The sequence below is a fragment of the Apodemus sylvaticus genome, chromosome 9, assembly GCF_947179515.1.
Source record: "Apodemus sylvaticus chromosome 9, mApoSyl1.1, whole genome shotgun sequence".
Taxonomy (NCBI): Eukaryota; Metazoa; Chordata; class Mammalia; order Rodentia; family Muridae; genus Apodemus; species Apodemus sylvaticus.
In genome coordinates, this window is record NC_067480.1 from 47,867,368 (window position 1) to 47,885,493 (window position 18,126).

General features: G+C 43.1%; 1 protein-coding gene across 1 annotated transcript in view; it reads right to left on the reverse strand.

The window, feature by feature from the left end:
• Nucleotides 1–3,749: 3,749 nt before the first annotated feature.
• The window catches only part of Pth2r (parathyroid hormone 2 receptor), a 110,941-nt gene continuing 96,564 nt past the window's right edge, over nt 3,750–18,126 (reverse strand). The window contains exons 11-13 of the mRNA XM_052192515.1: nt 8,238–8,376; nt 6,328–6,369; nt 3,750–4,142 (exon numbers count right to left, since the gene is read on the reverse strand). Coding sequence (XP_052048475.1) covers nt 3,750–4,142; nt 6,328–6,369; nt 8,238–8,376 — 574 coding nt within the window. The remainder of the gene's footprint in view (nt 4,143–6,327; nt 6,370–8,237; nt 8,377–18,126) is intronic.

Sequence of the window (18,126 nt, forward strand, 5' to 3'; positions counted from 1 at the left end):
TGGGCAGTCAGGAGAGATCTGGCTGGTGTCAATGAAGGTGCTAGCCCTCTTGGATGCTCCACACAAGTCAGTACTTTGCCATTTCCAGCCTCTGTAGGCTCCAAGAGATTCCAGCTCAGAGCCCGTTCCTCCATCTGCAAAGCTGGAAACCGTCAGCCAGATCCACATCACATCGCTGACATCACATCGCTGACATCACATCGCTGACATCACATTGCTGACATCACATCGCTGACATCACATCACATCGCTCTGCCTCCCTCTTCCCTCTTTGCTTTTGTTCCACTTCTAAGGACCACTATGAGGTCCTGCCCAGGTGATCTACGATGATTTCCCCCATTTTCAAGTCAGCTGATCTTGTAACTCTTGTTATTCTGATTTGTAACTCTTGTTTGCCTTCACCATGGAACCTGATAGAATCATCAGTTCTGAGGATTGGGATGTTAACATCTCCAGTGCCATTAGTGTGCTCACATTATCCAAGATTCATTCTTAAGTATTTAATATCAATGTATGAGTCCAAGCATCTTACAGAAACTCACATATGCTGTCCTTCCTCTCCCTAAGATTTAAAATCAAGGCTGTTGGGTACTTGGATATATTTACAACATTGCATGCTATAAAACAATAGTTATTTGGTCTAAATGGTCCATGTTTATCTTGGACAATAAGTATTACCTCTAATGCCAAATCCTTAATTGACTGCAAGAAAATTATAGTATCAGTGTTCATTTCAGTAAGTCATATTATTAGAGTATCTTCCCATACTCCTGTGACCTACCCTACCGTTTAAATCTCTTGCATCTGGAACTTCTTGTATTTCCAAACTGCCAAGCATCTGGTGCACGAACATGCAACATCTTATAGTGATGATTTAGAAAGTGAAGCTTTGCATCATGTGATGGGGATCTGATGTGTAAAGATGGGCTGTCCTCTATTCATGCCTGTTACATATAAACATGTTCTGGTCTCGCCTTAGGATTCGGAGCAGCTAGAAAGTCATTTTCAATGTTCTCTATATATCCTAAATATAGATTATAGAAATTTATATATAAAATATATAGAGAGAAATATTTCTATATATCTCTTCTAAAAATCCCTTATTGAATTATAATGACAACTAAGGCTAGTTATAAGGTGCAATACGTTAATAAGGCAAAATAAGTATAAGTTAAAGTGGTAATAAGAATGACATAAACCCCCAAGCATTTCCACAGATTATGTCACACAGTACTTTTATGTGGTTTTTCTTATCTATCATAGCATCTCCTTTAACCAACTGAATTATAATTTTCTTCATCCTTAAAATGGATCAATTGAGTTATAAAAGAAAAAGCTAAGATATAAAATTCTGCATAAAATTAGCTATAGCACTGGACTTGATCCCTGACTCGGCTCATGATGATTATCTCTCTACAGGCAGGCAGCTCAGGGAAAAAGCTGTAATGAGAATTCTGGAACTTTGGTTTTCTTTTTTAAAAAAAACAGAAATATAGTAAGAATATGTTTTTGCTTTAATCCCAGGTGTGGGGACATGGGGCGACTTCACAGCAGCTAACTATGATTTGCCTTGCACTCTAGGAGAGACCTGGTTTTGCAGCTGCAGATAGTTTCTGTGATTGTGTGATGTTTAGAATTCCTGCAACTTTTCAGAGGGTGTATAAATGCTCGGGCCTCAAGAGGCAGAGTTGGTGGTTGGTGGGCAGGTGGGTTGTTTGTTTGTGGTTGTTAATAATTGTGCTCAAAGAAGAAACCAAAGGAGAGAGATGAGGTTTAGCGATCTCTATCTCTCTATCTTCCCTTGATCATTGTTTATAAAGACTGGGGAAAAGAAGAACCCGCAAATTAGAAAAGACTGGCAACAGGCAGCAGTGTGGAACTGCATTGGGGGGGGGGTTAAATAAGCATGATGGCATCTTCTTAAGATGAATGCAAAGAAATGACTCCATGCTGTGGTCCAGAGACGGTTAAAAAGATAGGTATCACAGTACCCGTGCCACAGTAACATTTTTGTACTTATCCCAGTTCCTAGTCATAGTAACATCTTGTATGTATCAGAGTACCTAAATCATAGTAACATTGCTGAAGTAGAGTGGGATATAGAAGCTGCAACTGTAATGTTTTAGCTGGAAATACACTATTCTGATACCTTTTACATAGACTTGTCTTTTATATGAATGGAAACTTGAGAGTCAGACACTAAGCTATACTGCAGTACAGGATCGGGAAGCTTTCTTTACCCAGAAGGAATTTGTTAAACTATTTCATTGGTGAATTGTGTGTGTGTGTGTGTATGACAATGATGTCAGCCACCCAGCCACCCCAGGACTCCCAGGGACTAAACCATCAACCAAGGGGTACACATGGTTCCAGCCAAAAGTGTGGCAGAGGAATGCCTTGTCAGGCATCAGTGGGAGGAGAGGTCCTTGGTCCTGTGAAGGCTCAATAGATGCCCCAACAAAGGAAAATCAGGGCGGGGGAGGTGGGAGCAGGTCAGGTGGAGGAGCATATACTCGGAGGCAAGGGTGAGAGGAGGAGGGGTTGATGGTTTTTGGGGAGGAGGGAAACCCACAAAGGTTTTAGCATATGAAATATAAATGAAGAATATATTCAATTAAAAAAAAGTGATCCACTACATAAACAAACTCAAACAAACAAACACTTGTGAATGCATGAGACTCAAGTCAGCAGATTGCATCTGAACCCACATTCACTCAGTGACTCTTCAGGTGAGTTGATCCGCCTTGTAAGTCATAAGAAAAACAGTGACAGCCGAAAAAGCCCACTCCGGAGCCTGCAGTGAGTCAGTACTTGTAAACCCACAGCAGAATGCCTGCTCAGTCACGTGCACTCACTAAATGTTTCCATGACTGAAGCACTGAAATTCAAGCTTGGCAAAGCCTCATAGCTGTTTGCTGAGAGCTGCAGACCTGAGGAGAGAACATAGACTGCTTCTCCATAATACTGGGCAACAATAAAAGGAGATTCTCTGGAGACCAAACATATATCTTTAAAACAAACTTTTAATGTAACCCACATACCATCCAGAAGATAGCAAATAAGAGAAAAACAAAGACCACGGCGAGATGTGCAGTAGGTTGGCAGCAGCGCGCATGAGGCCACACGGCATCAGCATAGAGCACAGGGTCGCTGACGGAGAAATCTCTTGACTTGTCATGGTTTACAAAAAGAGAGCAAAGAGCATGTTTGGCTCACCACACAAGAGACATTCAAGGGGAGAACAGAATGGTTTTCTCTGCTCCTGGAATCAATCACAACTGTCAGAAACACATTGCTTTATTAATGTCCAATTGGTTTCCTGATGTAGAGTTGTTCTTGGATTTTTAGTTTTCCAACGTACATTCTTAGATTGTTCCAGTACATAGACAAAGTGAATGTGATAACAGAAGTTTATTAAAATGAGAATATAAAGATTAGTGATTTCATTCAAGGAAAATAATGCAAACTAAATGATCTTATCATATTCAAGGTGATATTTATGAGAGAAAGGTAGAGCCAGGCGTTTGAAACTTTTCTTATCCAAAAGAAGCAAAGTAATAATAACCACAGAGAAAGTATTAATTTGGGGGATAGTGCCCACACAAATTAATAAATTACCCCAATAATACCCTTTTGTGTGTTTAATATTTCTAGAAGTCAACTGGTAGTAACTGAAAATGTTTAAGCAACGCCTTATTCCAGAGTTCCAGTCTTCCATCTTAGCTCCTCCCACCAGCAGTGATGGTGATTTAGATAGGGTGGGTTTCTCCCTTGCATCCTTCAGTGTCTAGGGCGAACGCCACTGGCCTGGAAGACTCCCCTACTGGACTATCATCTCCCTGTCGCCTGTGACTTTCTTTAGTTTCCTCGGGGGGAGAGTGTGTTTGGCAGTCCTGCTCAGAACTACTCCAGACGTAGCCAGGTAGCGTCACATGGCTGTCGATCTGTCTGCAGGCATTCTTGGTGGGTTTGCCAGAGATGAGCACCAGGCGCGTGCTTGGCCCCATCTGTGACTGGCTGCTGGTGCTGTGAGTGACAGTGGTGATCACCGAGCCATACCTGTGGCCGCCACAAGGCGGCGCCCTTTTCCAGTCGATGGACAGATTCCATCGAGTCCAGGTCTTCTTCACCTCAGCCTGCACCTATAGCGCAAGAAACGGGCATCCTATCAGAAACCAAAAAGGAGCCCCGCACCCGTGTCATGAAGAACTTTACTTAGATTTCAGTGATTATGATAGTAGCCACTGACTGGGGTCCTTCTCGGTGCCAGGGACTCTACAGATCTGTGTGCTCCACACACCTCCAAAGCCTTTCCCAGTTAGTGTTATTTTTAGTATTTAAATGAGAATTGAAGTGCCACTGGTACAAATAACCGTCTTATCAGATGGAAGAAAGAGAATTCTGGGATTGAGGAGAAATCAGAGATAAACAGTGGCTGTAGGGAGCACAGGACTCCACACAGGACATCTTCCACCTAAACCTTGCCCTAAAGAAGCCAAAGCTTCAGAGAGCTGCCTGCAAAGCAAAGTCTCTCTGTACAACCTGGGAATAACCTCAGTCCTCCTAAAATGGTTTGTCTGGGAAAGCTTAAAGCTGCCGGGAAATTCTGCTGTTGGTTCTCAAAAGCATACCTGATAAAATCCCCCACTTCCTTTCTTCAAACATTTACTGCAAAAAACCCACAAATTCTCCTGATACTCAGAACACTCTCTCCCCCTCCCCCTCCCTATCCCCATCCCCGTTCCCCTCCCCCTCCCCATCCCCATCCCCTTCCCTCTCCCTCTCCGGCCCCCCCCCACCACACACACCCCCAGTGTTGTAGACATCAAGAGGCTGGGGCTCCTGCTTTCCTGTCTCTGTGCAAGGGTAGAGCCCTAACTGAGCTGACACTGCCAGCTAACCATGACCCCTGAGCCCCAAACAGCCTTTTGGGGTTTTTTTTTGGGGGGGGGGGTGTTGTTATGTTTGTTTTTTTTTATTTGTTTGTTTCTGAGACAGGGTTTCTCTGTGTAGCCCTGGTTGTCCTGGCACTCACAATGTAGTGGCTGGCCTCGAATTCAGAAATCTGCCTGCCTCTGCCTCCCAAGTGCTGGGATTACAGGTGTGCACCACCACTGCCTGGCCCAAACAGCTCTTGCCTGTGCTTTTCTGTGTCTGATCTGAGCCCCCAAAACACCAGCCTCCCAAATTCTCCCTTTAAAATTTTCTCTGCCCAGATGAGAGCAGAAATCAGCCCTTTGCCCCAACTCTCAGTAGCTACTGACTGAACTCGGACACCACCCAAGGCAGAGGAATGTTAAGGCAGGGACTTGAAGGAAACTGCCCCGGTATATTATCAACCTGCCTGAGCAAACAGGAGGGAGGAAAATATAGAAAGAAGGATGAGGCACGGTGAAGCAGGCACTGCAGCTGCAGTCTGAGGAGAGGATCTGGACTCCCTCCGTGCCTGCTACCAAAGTGTAAGTGTCCTGTGGACTGACTCTCCCCTGCGAGCAGCAGGGGAAGCAAAGACCCAGCCAGGGGAAGCAAAAGCTTGTAAGTTGGTGTCACCTGAAGGATTAAATAAATAATAAATAGATAAATAAATAAACCCCCGACACATTTAACCCTGCTGCAAATTAATGTAAAAACAGGGCATTGCTATGTTGCTACTCAAGCTCCTTATGCAAGGACCAACACCCCGCAGAATCCACTGATTGTGGAAGCAGCTGGTGGCCTACTGCAGGAGCAATCATCTTTGTCCTCCCGGGATTTGGAGCAAGTTGGAAGTTTGAGAGAAAAAGAAAACTGCAATAGCAGGACACGCTGAGAGCTCCAGGATCACGTCCGTCATCCACACAATGGTGTGCCCTGCAGCTCCTTCTCCCTGAAGACTTCCAAATGGATGGAGATGACCCCATCCTCAGCTTGTAGTGTAAAACTTACTGCTTCGATTGAATTTCACTTATCCTAAGGAACATTATTGACTATTTATAGAACTTAGCGAAGACCAGTTTTAGTATTAGGCTGAACTGATTTAGAATTAACTAGAATAAGAAGCGCCCTGCACATTGGGAAAGGGCTCGGGGTTATGAGTTCAATCTCTTGTTCTTTAGGATGTGAGCTCTTGCCGCTGCCTTCTGTCACAGGATGATATAGCAAGAAGACTCTGGTCCCATATGGCCTCCTTGATGTTACACAGCCCCACTTTCAGAACTGTAAGGAACAGACCTCTACTCTTTATAAATCACTACGTTTCTGGTGTTCTGTCATAAAGGCACAAAATGGGTTAGAACAAATGTTAATATGGAGTGTCCCTTCAGAGGTCCCTGGCATCGGCTGGCTTACCTCCCCATTGCAGTAGCAGTAGACAATGGACACGAAGAATCCCTGGAGGGAAACAGAGGATGTGAGGCCGGCAGGTGGCAAGGCATGAAACCCACAGCAGGAAAGGCACAAGAATTGTGTCAAAATTCACCAGCTGACTTCTGAAGATTTCTTCCAAAAATCACACGAATTGTTTTCTCCTGGTATTTCCCAACGTTTGTGTTTATATTACATTTATGTGATAGCTTCCCTTGGTGTAAGCCAAAGCAAACAACCCGCTGAGTAAGCTAATCGGAGGTGTACACAGAACCATTTCCTATTATGCGGTTCTGTGAACATTGCTGCTCAGAGATCACAAGAACTCATCCCCTGCTTGGTAAATAGGTTTATATACCTTAAGTGCAAGAGGCTGCCGACATAGAATGCTATACGGGAAGAATACAAAAAGCCTTCTCCATGACTATGAAATATCTTTCGAGCTTAAACGCTGTGCTGAGAGTGACTGATTCAGCATGATAGGGGTGAAAATGTAAACAAGGCAGTTCTGGAAGGGACGGAACCAGGATAAAATATAAGCCAACAACTACATGAGAAATACAAGGTGATGAGAGTCTTACGGGTAAAATCAATGTTATGGGGTACAATCGGGCAAGTATATTACATCAGAAACTCAGCCAAGACTTCTCCATGGTGACATTTAAGCTGATCAGAGTGATAAGAACAAGATCTCAACTGGAAGAAGATGAGGAAGATGGGGTAGGGGCTCATTCAGAGACAAAAAGCAGAGTGTGACACCCTCGTCGTCCCCAACCCCCAGCACAAGTGCTGAAGCCCTGTCCCATGAGCTCAGTGGGAGATCGGGTGAGTGTTGACAGGCTCCAGCCCACACATGGCTATGCATGGAGGAAAACAACACTCACTTGAAACATTTGGATGGGCAAGTAAGTAATACCACCAAATGTAATAGTTTCAATTGTTCAGGCTATTGTGAACTGATGTTCCCTGTGTTACAGATTCTGCAGCCTTATTAGAACTTTGTGGCTGTGGAGAACTGAAATGTTCCTGACCATCTCAGGCTATCTTCAACTCCCTGAAGAGTCATTTGTTGCTCACCTTGTAGCAGACCTACATCATCTTAACCATCAGGTATAAACCTCTAGAATGTACTGATTTAGCAAACCGCTAGCTCCTGCGGACCAAGAGCTAAGAACACCATCAGGTTTCGTCTGAAATCCATAGTGGAGAGTTAGGTCTTGTCATAACTCACCTACCTGAGGTCTCCACCAACATAGTTGATGTACTTTATGACTTCCTTCAGTTCTTTGATTTAAAACCACTCATATAATCACTTCCATGAGGGTAATTTCAATCCCTGCTCTCAGGCCACAGACACTAACATTTGTCTGAAACTCTGTTACTCCCTCTGGAATAAATATGTCACTAGAATCAAGGCTGGGGAAGGAGGCAGAGAAAAGACTGGTCCATCGGGAAGTCACAGACATCCTCTTCACACTGAAATGAAGAGAGCAGGGCAAACTCTTCTGTTTACCCTTCTTTCCTGTCTCCCCTTTCCTGCCTTCGTCTTTTTTTAATTTCACTTATTTTTCCATACACACACCAAATGACTGACTCTGCTCTGCCGCAGTAGTATGCTCTCCCACAATGCACCGCAGTGCTGTGCTCTCCCACAGTACACCTTCTTATCTCCCTACCCAGGCTTGTCGCTCTGTCAAATAGGTCCATACTGGTTCTCTCTGAGTCAGAAAATTAACCTGATGCCCTAGGAAGGAACACAGTACAAGCCAGAAAACAGTGTCCTCTCCTGGCCCCCAGAAGGCGGGCACACCAAGTCAAAGAGAAGGGCAGAGAAACCCGTCAAGGACATGAGCAAAATGTAACCTCGAGCCCCAAGCCAGAGGCACTGCAGTCACCTGGAAGGAGTTGAAGAAGAGCTCACAGTGCATGCGGATCTCCCACCAGAGCCCCGAGAAGGAGTGTGGCTGGCAGATGAACACGATGTAATGCACGCCAAATACCAGCACCAGGACCAGCGTTGACTTAGCCAGCTTCCTGGAAGAGAACACAGGTCTTCTGTTAACCGACCTCAGAAGCCTTCAGGAGAAGCGTCTTGCTGGAGAAATGAGCATTAGTGATACCCGGAGGACCTGACTCCTCAGCTGCTGCTGGGCTGTCGAGCCTCCTTCCTCCATGTTTGTGGGTGTTTTCAATGGATACATTAAGCTGTGTGTGTGTGTGTGTGTGTGTGTGTGTTTGTGGTATGTGTGTATGTGTGTGTATATTGAGTGTGTGTGTGTATATGTGTGTGTGGTTGTGGTTTGTGGTGTGTGTGTGTGTGTGTTTGTTGGTGGTGGTGGTGTGTATGTGTGTCTTAGTCAGGGATTCTATTCCTGCACAAACATCATGACCAAGAAGCAAGTTGGGGAGGAAAGGGTTTATTGAGCTTACACTTCCACATTGCTGTTCATCACCAAAGGAAGTCAGGACTGGAACTCAAGCAGGTCAGGAAGCAGGAGCTGATGCAGAGGCCATGGAGGGATGTTTCTTATTGGCTTGCTTCCCTGGCTTGCTCAGCTTGCTTTCTTGTAGAACCTAAGACTACCAGCCCAGGGATGGCACCACCCACAATGTGCCCTCCCACCCCTGATCACTAATGGAGAAAATGTCTTACAGCTGGATCTCATGAAGGCATTTGCTCACCTGAAGCTCCTTTTTCTGTGTCAAGTTGACACAAAACCAGTCAGTACAGGGTATGAGTGTGTGTATATGTGAGTGTTTGTGGTGTGGTATGTGTATGTGAGTGTATGTGTGTATGTGTATATGTGTGTGTGTGTGGTGTGATGTGGTATGGGTGTGTATGTATGCATGTATGAATGTATGTGTGTATATGTATGTGTGTGTGTGGTTTGTGTGTGGTGTGTGTATTTGTGCATGTGTAAATGAATGTGTATATTGTATATGTATGTGTTTGTGGTATGTGTACATACCTATGTATATATGTGTGTGCATGTGTGGTAGTGTGTGTGGTTTGTGTGTGGTGTGTGTATTTGTGCATGTGTAAATGTGTGTGTATATTGTATATGTATGTGTTTGTGGTATGTGTACATACCTATGTATGTATGTGTGTGCATGTGTGGTAGTGTGTGTGTGTGTGTGTGTGTGTGTATGGTGTGGAGGTGTATATGTGTAGGAAGTTGCTGCAATGGGAAAATGAGCTTCCTGGAGATGGTCCATCATTTTGCACAGCTGCGATGGATGGGCCATGGAGAGGCACAGCCCTGGGAAGTTCATCCCTGGACTGCTTCCTGCTGCTGCTGCCACTTCCCATGTTTTTCATTGATATCTTCCTCCAGTATCTAACATGGTATGAATGGGTGTGGGAAGACCCCAGTAGCCCGTAGTCTGGTATGATCATTTCATGAAAAACAGCCCACTCTAGTAGGCAACTTTCCTGCAGATCAATATTAAGATGAACTTTCAGAGATAATACTGCTTATATGAATTAATGATTTTACAGAATTCCCGATTTGATTTAAACAGTTTTAGGAAGTTAGAGAAGTTGATAAGGAAGGTTCAGGAGATGGCATAGGTGGCTTTGCCAAGAAGACACAGCGCACACAGAACAAAGGGCAGACTGTGCCCTGCTTTGTGGATCAGTGACAGCTGCAAAGGCTAGGACAGGAGCACAGTGGGCGCCGTGCACCACAGGAGCTGAGCTGTGCTTGGGGAGAGAAAAGCATGCTTGGGACAGGTTAGTGATCAGAGAAAACATTCACTCTAGGTTGGGTCTGAGTTCCTTGATCTTGTTATCTATCTAAGTGTGTAGTTACAGTTTTCCATGTGCACCATAAAAAGGCGGGGTTGTGAACAAAGAGTAAATGGTCCTATTGTGAGAATAAGAATAAAGAACAGATGATTAGCCAGATTAGCTGAATAAGGTTTCAAAAAATAAGACATAAAATAAGTGATGTGTATCTTGTTAAATACAAACTGTCATAAGCTAGCATAGGAGAAAATTACCTACAATAGACTTGGCTTACTGAAACTTTGTCAATCAATGACAAAAGAATTATTGACTTGGGGTTAGGATGAATTTGTAGAAAGAAAGGTGAGAAATGTTCAGTTAGGTGTGGGTTTCAAAAGAATACATAATTAGCCATCATGTAGTAATTTCCCTTTGTGTAATGATTTTAATCTATTTTTGAAGAATGTGTTTTTGTAGTGATTGTTTTGGGAGAATATGTAACTTGTAGCTCTGAGTAATTTATTTGAAAAACATGAAACTTGTGGCTATGGGTGATTACTTTTGGAGAATATGTATTTGGGGGACTATGTATCTATGAGTGATCTTTTTTTCTTATATAGAGCATGTTATCTTAGGTGGTATAAAAAGAATAAGAGAAAAATAAGGTATAAAAATTTTGAGCATGCCTCAACAGTAAGACATGCATGTGCGTTGTCATACATGTGTATGTGTTGTGTATTATGTATGGTCTATGTAATTACATGCACATGAGCATGCAGGTGCACAGGCCCTGACACGAACATGCAGAAACCTGAGTAGGATATTTAGTGTTTTCCTCTATTTCTCTCTACCTTGTTTTTTGAGACAGTCTCTCAATGACCCTGAAGCTCACCATTACAGCATAGCTGGCTGACCAGTGAGTTCTCATCACCTGCCTGTGTCTACTCCCTACTGCTGTGGTTACAGCTATGTGCAGCCACACCCAGCTCTACCCAAGTGCTGGGGACTCAGGATTGGGTCCTCATGCTTGCAGAGCAAGTGTTCCTCCCCACTGAGTGGTACCCCGCCCCCCAGGGCTGCTTCTTGTCCCTATATAATAAGTCAGGTTGTTGATTCTCACTTCCCATAAGCAATATCTCCTAAGTCTCTCTAATCTCATGTCTCCTTGATGATAGGATGCTGTTTTTATAAGGTCATTAAGTGGCCTTTGTCACTGTCCTACATCACCTTTAACTTCTGTGTTTGAGACTTACTGAAGCATTTCTTCCATTTCATGCCTGTTAATATGCCATTTTAGGCTCAGGGAACATTAGGGAAGAGGGGATGGAAAACTGTAAGAACCAGACCTGAAGTCTGCTGCAAGACTGTGCCTTCTGTATATGACAGGGAAGCCATACCCATGAAGCCTCAACAATATGGCTGCCTAAATAAGACCTGAACAAATCCAAAACCAGTTAATAGCCCAATGTGAATGGGGAGAAATCCCATAAGATCCCACCCCTGGACGAAGAGCTATCGGCAACTGAGGGCTGCTGAGAGAATCAGTCTTTCCCAGGGATGAGCCCTCTAATGTTATCTAATACCAAGTGGCCAACCCTAAAAACGCGTGCAGGTGAGCAATAGTAAACAGATTCATCAGGCTATGTTTATATATTTATTCCTCTAGGTGCAATAAGAATTAAGAAATATTAATGATTAATATTAATTCATAAATATTAATTAATAATAACGATTAACAAAAAGAGTTTTCTCTCTTTGAATTTAAGATGGAGTGGGAGGAGCACAAGGAGAAAGGGAGAATGATGTAAATACGGTATCTATATGTGAAATCTTAAATTGTAATTTAATTTTAAAAAATCAACTACTCTTGAAGATCCTTCACCATTCCTTATGAGCTAATATAGTCAGTTATTTCTCTTGTTCTGAGTATTTGCTGTCAAATAGTTAATTTCAAACTACCCGTAGTTCTATTTAATTCTATTATCTATCTATCTATCTTGATTTGAGAAAGGGTCTCACTGTGTATCCCTGGCTGGCCTGCACCTCACTATGTAGAGCAGACTCACCTAAAACTCATAGGGACCTTGCCTCCTGTCTCTGCCTTTGCCTCAATGCTGCAATTAAAGGCATGAGACATCCCTGCCTTGTCCTGGCCTCACCCTACTGCTCTTGTACATTTAAAGCAATCCTGAGTTTTCCAATATGATGGTGATGTCTAGCTTTAGGTGTCAGTTTGCCTAGGGATGGTATTTTTAAACACTGGTAAGGCATTCTTTTTGATGTGTCTGTGCAGGTGCCTCCAAAGGAGATGGGTACAGGAGTAGCTGGACTCAATACAGAAGATCTACCTTCTGTGGGTCAGGTTCTACCAATCACCTGGGGCTCAATACTTAGTATTCAGCAGGGCACATACAAGCAGGCTTATCAGTGTTGCTGTCTTGAATAAAATGTACTAAGGTGGAATTCTAAGACTGAAGGAACTGTAGGCAAGACGTGTGGTGAGGACAGAGAACAGTAGATCAAAGCCCACAGGCTATGGGGAAATGGTGAGCGAAGGGCAGGTAGCTGAACAGCATCAAGGGAACAGACCCTCTGCCAGAGCTGGAAGACAGAGGAAAGGTTTGTGTGCTTTTCCTCGTCTGCAGCTGGAACACTGCTCACCTGCCTTCAGCCTTCCAGGCTTTGCAGCCTCTGGATCTGGGACTTGCACCTGCGGAGCTGTTGGTTATCCTTCTAGGGTGGAGGGCTATACCATTTGTTTCATTAGTTGTAAGACTTAGAACTTAAATGGAGACCTTGAACTTTGGCTTGTTGAAGACTTGCCACAGACCTTCTCAGCCTCTCCAGCCCGAGAATGAGTTGAGCATGTGCTGTCCATCTACCTGTAACTACCTAACTATTCATAAATCTATCTGCCTGCACACCTGTGCACATCTTGTCAACCCTTTTAATTCTTCTGGGAGAACCCTGTCCAGTACAGGCAGGCTTGGTCTAAAATGGCCCCCAACTAATCCCACCTCCTGCTATAAGCCCTCGTTAGTTCTTTCCCTGAGTAAGGAAATTTCTTCTAGTAGATTATGACAATGATGATAGAATGTTGCTTCTCTGTTGGTATTGCCTACGATTCTAACTGCCATCTTCCTAGTCTTCTATAGTAAGACAAGCTGCCATGCTGTGAGCTAATCTACTGAAAGGCTCATGTGGCAAGAAACAATAGTATCTAGACATCAGCCGATAAGCACCCAAATCTACCAATAGTCACAAGGACTCAGATATATCTGCCCCAGCCCAACTTCCCATGATCCCACCACCCTGACTGGTGTTTCAGTTGCAGCCTCGTGACAGCCAGAAGCACAGGGCCATCATCCTGATTCCTGACCTACAGATAATGAAATGTGATGTTGACAGCCACTAAGCCATTCCTTCTGTCACCAGGATACCAAGTGCACTATCTTACAGTTTGGGGTACTTTTGTTCTAATTGTACTTCTGGTCCAAGAAATGACCAAGTGTGGACCACTTCTTCCCCATTTCCCAAAAGTCTTCTTTGTGAATAATTTACACCAAGAATCTTGAATGACTTAGTCTTCCATCCTTGCCAGTCTCTCCTCTAGATACATTACTTATTCATTATTTTTCTTCTTGGAAACAAACTGTGTAGGTGAGCCAAGATCTCACCAGCTAAGACAGAAAGAGAGCTAGATTTGGAATCTTGGTCCACAAGCCTGTAAAGGCTCTACTATCCCGAGGCTTTCTTGGGAGTCACTGTTCCTACCAGCACACTTTCCATCATAACCTGCTTCCTGGAGTGCCCACAGGTTCTGATGGAGGTGTCCAGCTCAAATGTCTGGAGTTGTCTACTTCCCTCATTGCCTATAGTGTGTCAGCACTGTTGGAATCATGCTCCCTTGAAACTGTTCCGCTCCCTGCTCCTCACTCTGTAGTCTGTGGACTTTTCGTCCACTGATCTGAGCCCCACTCATCTTGCCTACAGTTCCCTCAATCTTCGAATTCCACGTTAGTCCACTCCATTCAAGACATCATTGTGGTAAGCATCGGATCTCGGACCTGACTAACACTCTCAGCTCCCGGGACCTGCCTGTACTTGTACTCCTGAATGCTGAGCAGTGAGCCCCGGAGTTCCTGTGACTATAAGATTGAGTATGATGCTGTGAACACCTAAGGCATTCTGATATGGTCTAGTGAGATTCAGGAATTGCATTAACTGCACTTGCACAGCCTTGAAATTCTTGTCTAACATCTCTCTGAGAAGAAAATTACATTCTGTTTTTAAGATGCAGTGTAAATCCCCCTGGAGAGTGCTCTTCAGAATCAAGCTAACTTTGGTCGCTCTTACTTTTGTTGCTGGGAACCAAAACCAAGGTTCAAATGTAAAATTAAATCAGAGGGATAGATTATAAAATGGTCACAAATGCAAAAGTTTTGTTACCATTCAGTTTAATACAGATCAGAGAAAAACTGCACTAGTCGATGAAATCCAACTGATAGATACCCTATTAGTTCTGTCTTTTGAGTTTTCTCCTCTTGCCTATGACTAAGCTACTTTATAGTTCTGTGGGGATAAGGGATTGTCTATAAAAACTGTAATTGGATTCATCTTCAGTGTATTATAATATAACAAAGTACCACAAAGTTACTGCCTTAAATGATGTCCATTTTCTCTGTTGTTATACAATGCTACAAGTACACATCAACATAACTGGGTCTTTTACTCCAGGATCTCCTGATTGAAGTCAAGGCTGCAGCTAAGGCTGGGTTCACAGATGGACCTAAGGTTCCCCTGTAAACTCATTCAGATTTCTAAAGACCTTCATTGAATTTGTAGGTTTGTCTTCTGGCTCTTAGCCAAGAGTCATTTGCATCCTACGGGCTGTCTTTAGACTCAGACCACAGGCCCTCTCAGGCTTCCAGGATGGAGTGTCTGTAAAATATTATAAGAGTGACTAGTCCACTTTCTTTGACATATAATACAACCTAATCAAGAAGAGATCAACAAAGTCATCATAGGTCTTGCCCACATTCAAGGTCTAGGTGACAGGTATTGCACATGGCACATAAATGATAAAAAAAAAAAAAAAAAAAAAACCTAGGGTTCCCTGAGTTCATCATTGGGATCTGTCTACCACAGTAATGCAAGTGGTTCCCAGCCACTGAAACGTAAAGATCTCAGTTGCTTTGTTTTCCTTCCTTACTTCCTCTCTCCCTTCTTGCAAGAATGAAATGTAACAAATGAAACTGTTAGACATTTTAGACCATGCTACCGTAGTCACCTCACTTCTTATAAGAAACACAAGTTATCATTTCCAGCTGTGGATAGAAGCCCAAAGAAGTAAGCTATTTGTGGAAAATTGTTCCATGAGTGACTATTCACCTTTAAATCTATCTGCTTGCTGCCATGCTGTATTAGTTTTATCCTAAACATTAAATATGTTAGTTTAACACTGAACAACAAGTCCAGTAAGAGGAACTATTCAAGTGTTCTTTTTTTGTGAACTCTTTCACACTTGCATTTTCCAAGTTCTAACAATTCCTCTTACTCGTTAAAATAAATTAAAATAAGATCTAAAGGACCTTATTGGATGTTGATTTATTTAGTGATTTACTCAAAGCATCTGCATGTGCTTCCTATTTGCCAAGCATGATGTCACTTGCTACCTGGAACAGAATGACCTGAGAGAATTGCTGAAACAATGGGTTATTTCTCTTAACATGCTGACTGCCACATATATAAGTGTAAAATCTTGCTTGCATGCCTGCCCTACAGTGTGGTTTTAGAGTATAAAATGAGAATACAAACTGGGCTCAGGATCGAAACCTTGTAGGAGCTCTCCTGGCTTTGGTCCACTGGCAACATTTTCTCTCTTTCACTCCCATTGGCATCAGAGTGATTACTCAAGAAGGATTCTGTAAACATTTCTGGAGGCCCCAGTGAGATCTCCTTCACCAAGACCCCAGTTAGTCCAGAGAGGTCTAACTCTCAGCTCACTGAAAGTCTCTGGAACTAGAATTGTGCATCACAAATGGAATTCCAGGAAATTTGAAAGACTTTACTAATGCTACACAAAAAAATAACTTAAAGTTGCAGGTGCCAGTCTGTGAATAAATCCCACACCCACACTAAGGCTGTTGTGAACTGTGAGAGCTGACCCAGACCAAACTCTGAAACTTACTATCTCAAAACAACTTCAGAATGAAGACAACAGTTCAGCTCCTACTCTGACTCCTGATGACCTGATCCTACAGATTCACACCCATTGATCACCCCTAGACTGCATCATGCTGTGATAGAACTGCCCATACCGGTAAAACAGGCTGTGATTCCTTTTAAAGATGGCCCTTTCTAGTGACAATAACCGAATGACAAAAGAATGATTATTAACTGTGTGAAACCTGTTAGTTAATATTGGTTATAATTGATAATTGGTTAATATTGATAGTATTATGCATTATCTCAATACTGACAATACATAGACTTTGCCATGAAAGGTTCCTGGAAAGGATCTCCCACAATTTGACAAGGTGTTAAAGCCATCATGGACCTTTAGGGATGGACAAACATTATGGAAAGAGACCATATGAAGCCCTTTATTGAAAGAAGACATGTTTTAAAACACTGACTTTATTAAATGTCAGCCATGTGCTCCTTTACCTATGTCAGGATTGTTACATATGCTTACATGCAAGCCGGGTTACTTACCCTGGAGTAGGAATTAATAACCAAAGCCTGACCAGCAAAAGGAAAGGGACATCTTTGGTTCACAGGGCCATCAAGTCATAAGAAAAACCCAATGTGTGGGAAATGGAAAAGGCTGTACTAGACTAATTAAAAGAACAGTAGCTCCCAGCGATACCTACTGTGCCTGCTCCAATGGTAATTATACCTGCTACCCAGGATACAGTTGCACATGGGTATTCTTGGCCTTTAACTTAGACATGTTCTCAGGAAGCAAGGTCCAGCAACCCTTACATCCATTAGATTCAAGAAATAAGAGAACTCCTGCACTTTTACCAGTCCTTCTGGGAATGACTCTGACAGCGTCCATGACCTCTACCACTGATGCCTCTGCAATAAGGCATCCATTAGTTCATCATAGCCAGCTCTCTACTCAGATCAAGTAGACTGTTGCTATTGTTCAGGAAAGCTCAGTCACTCTTCAGAATGAAATAGAATTATTGGCAACAATGGTCTTCCAAAATCCAAGAGGATTAACACTGAAAAGGGAGACAGGAATAGTGTGAGAAAATGCCAAAGGGGTATTTAAAAGGATTCAGGCAGCAAGTACAACCAAGAGGCAATGCAGTTCACATTCCAGTACCAATCCATTTCTTTAAGATAGATTCATACAGTGTTGTAGAAGATGAAAATGAGGGAACAGCATAGAATAAGATATAAAAGATCAATTATTAGATACTGATGTGTTGATTTCTTTAGCTGTTTACTTAAAGAACTGCTTGTCCTACCTATTTGACAAGCTCTTGCTGCCTAGAACAGAATAAAGCTAGAGAAATTGTTGAAACAATAGGTGACTGTCCTTAACACCTGCCGGCTGTCAGATACACTACTGTAAAATCTTGCTTTTTACCTGCCCTACCTTTTGGCTTTTTAGTATTGTCTTAGTCAGGGTTTCTATTCCTGCACAACATCATAACCAAGAAACAAGTTGGGGAGGAAAGGGTTTATTCAGCTTACACTTCTGCATTGCTGTTCATCACAAAAGGAAGTCAGGACTGGAACTCAAGCAGGTCAGGAAGCAGGAGCTGATGCAGAGGCCAAGGAGAGATGTTCCTTACTGGCTTGCTTCTCCTGGCTTGCTTAGCCTGCTCTCTTATAGAACCCAAGAATACAGCCCAGAGATTGCACCACCCACAAGGGGCCCTCCCCCCTTGATCATTAATTGAGAAAATGCCTCACAGTTGGATCTCATGGAGGCACTTCCCCAACTGAAACTCCTTTCTCTGTGATAACTCCAGCCTGTGTCAAGCTGACACACAAAACCAGCCAGTATAAGTATCAAATGAGAGTACTAACTAGGCCCA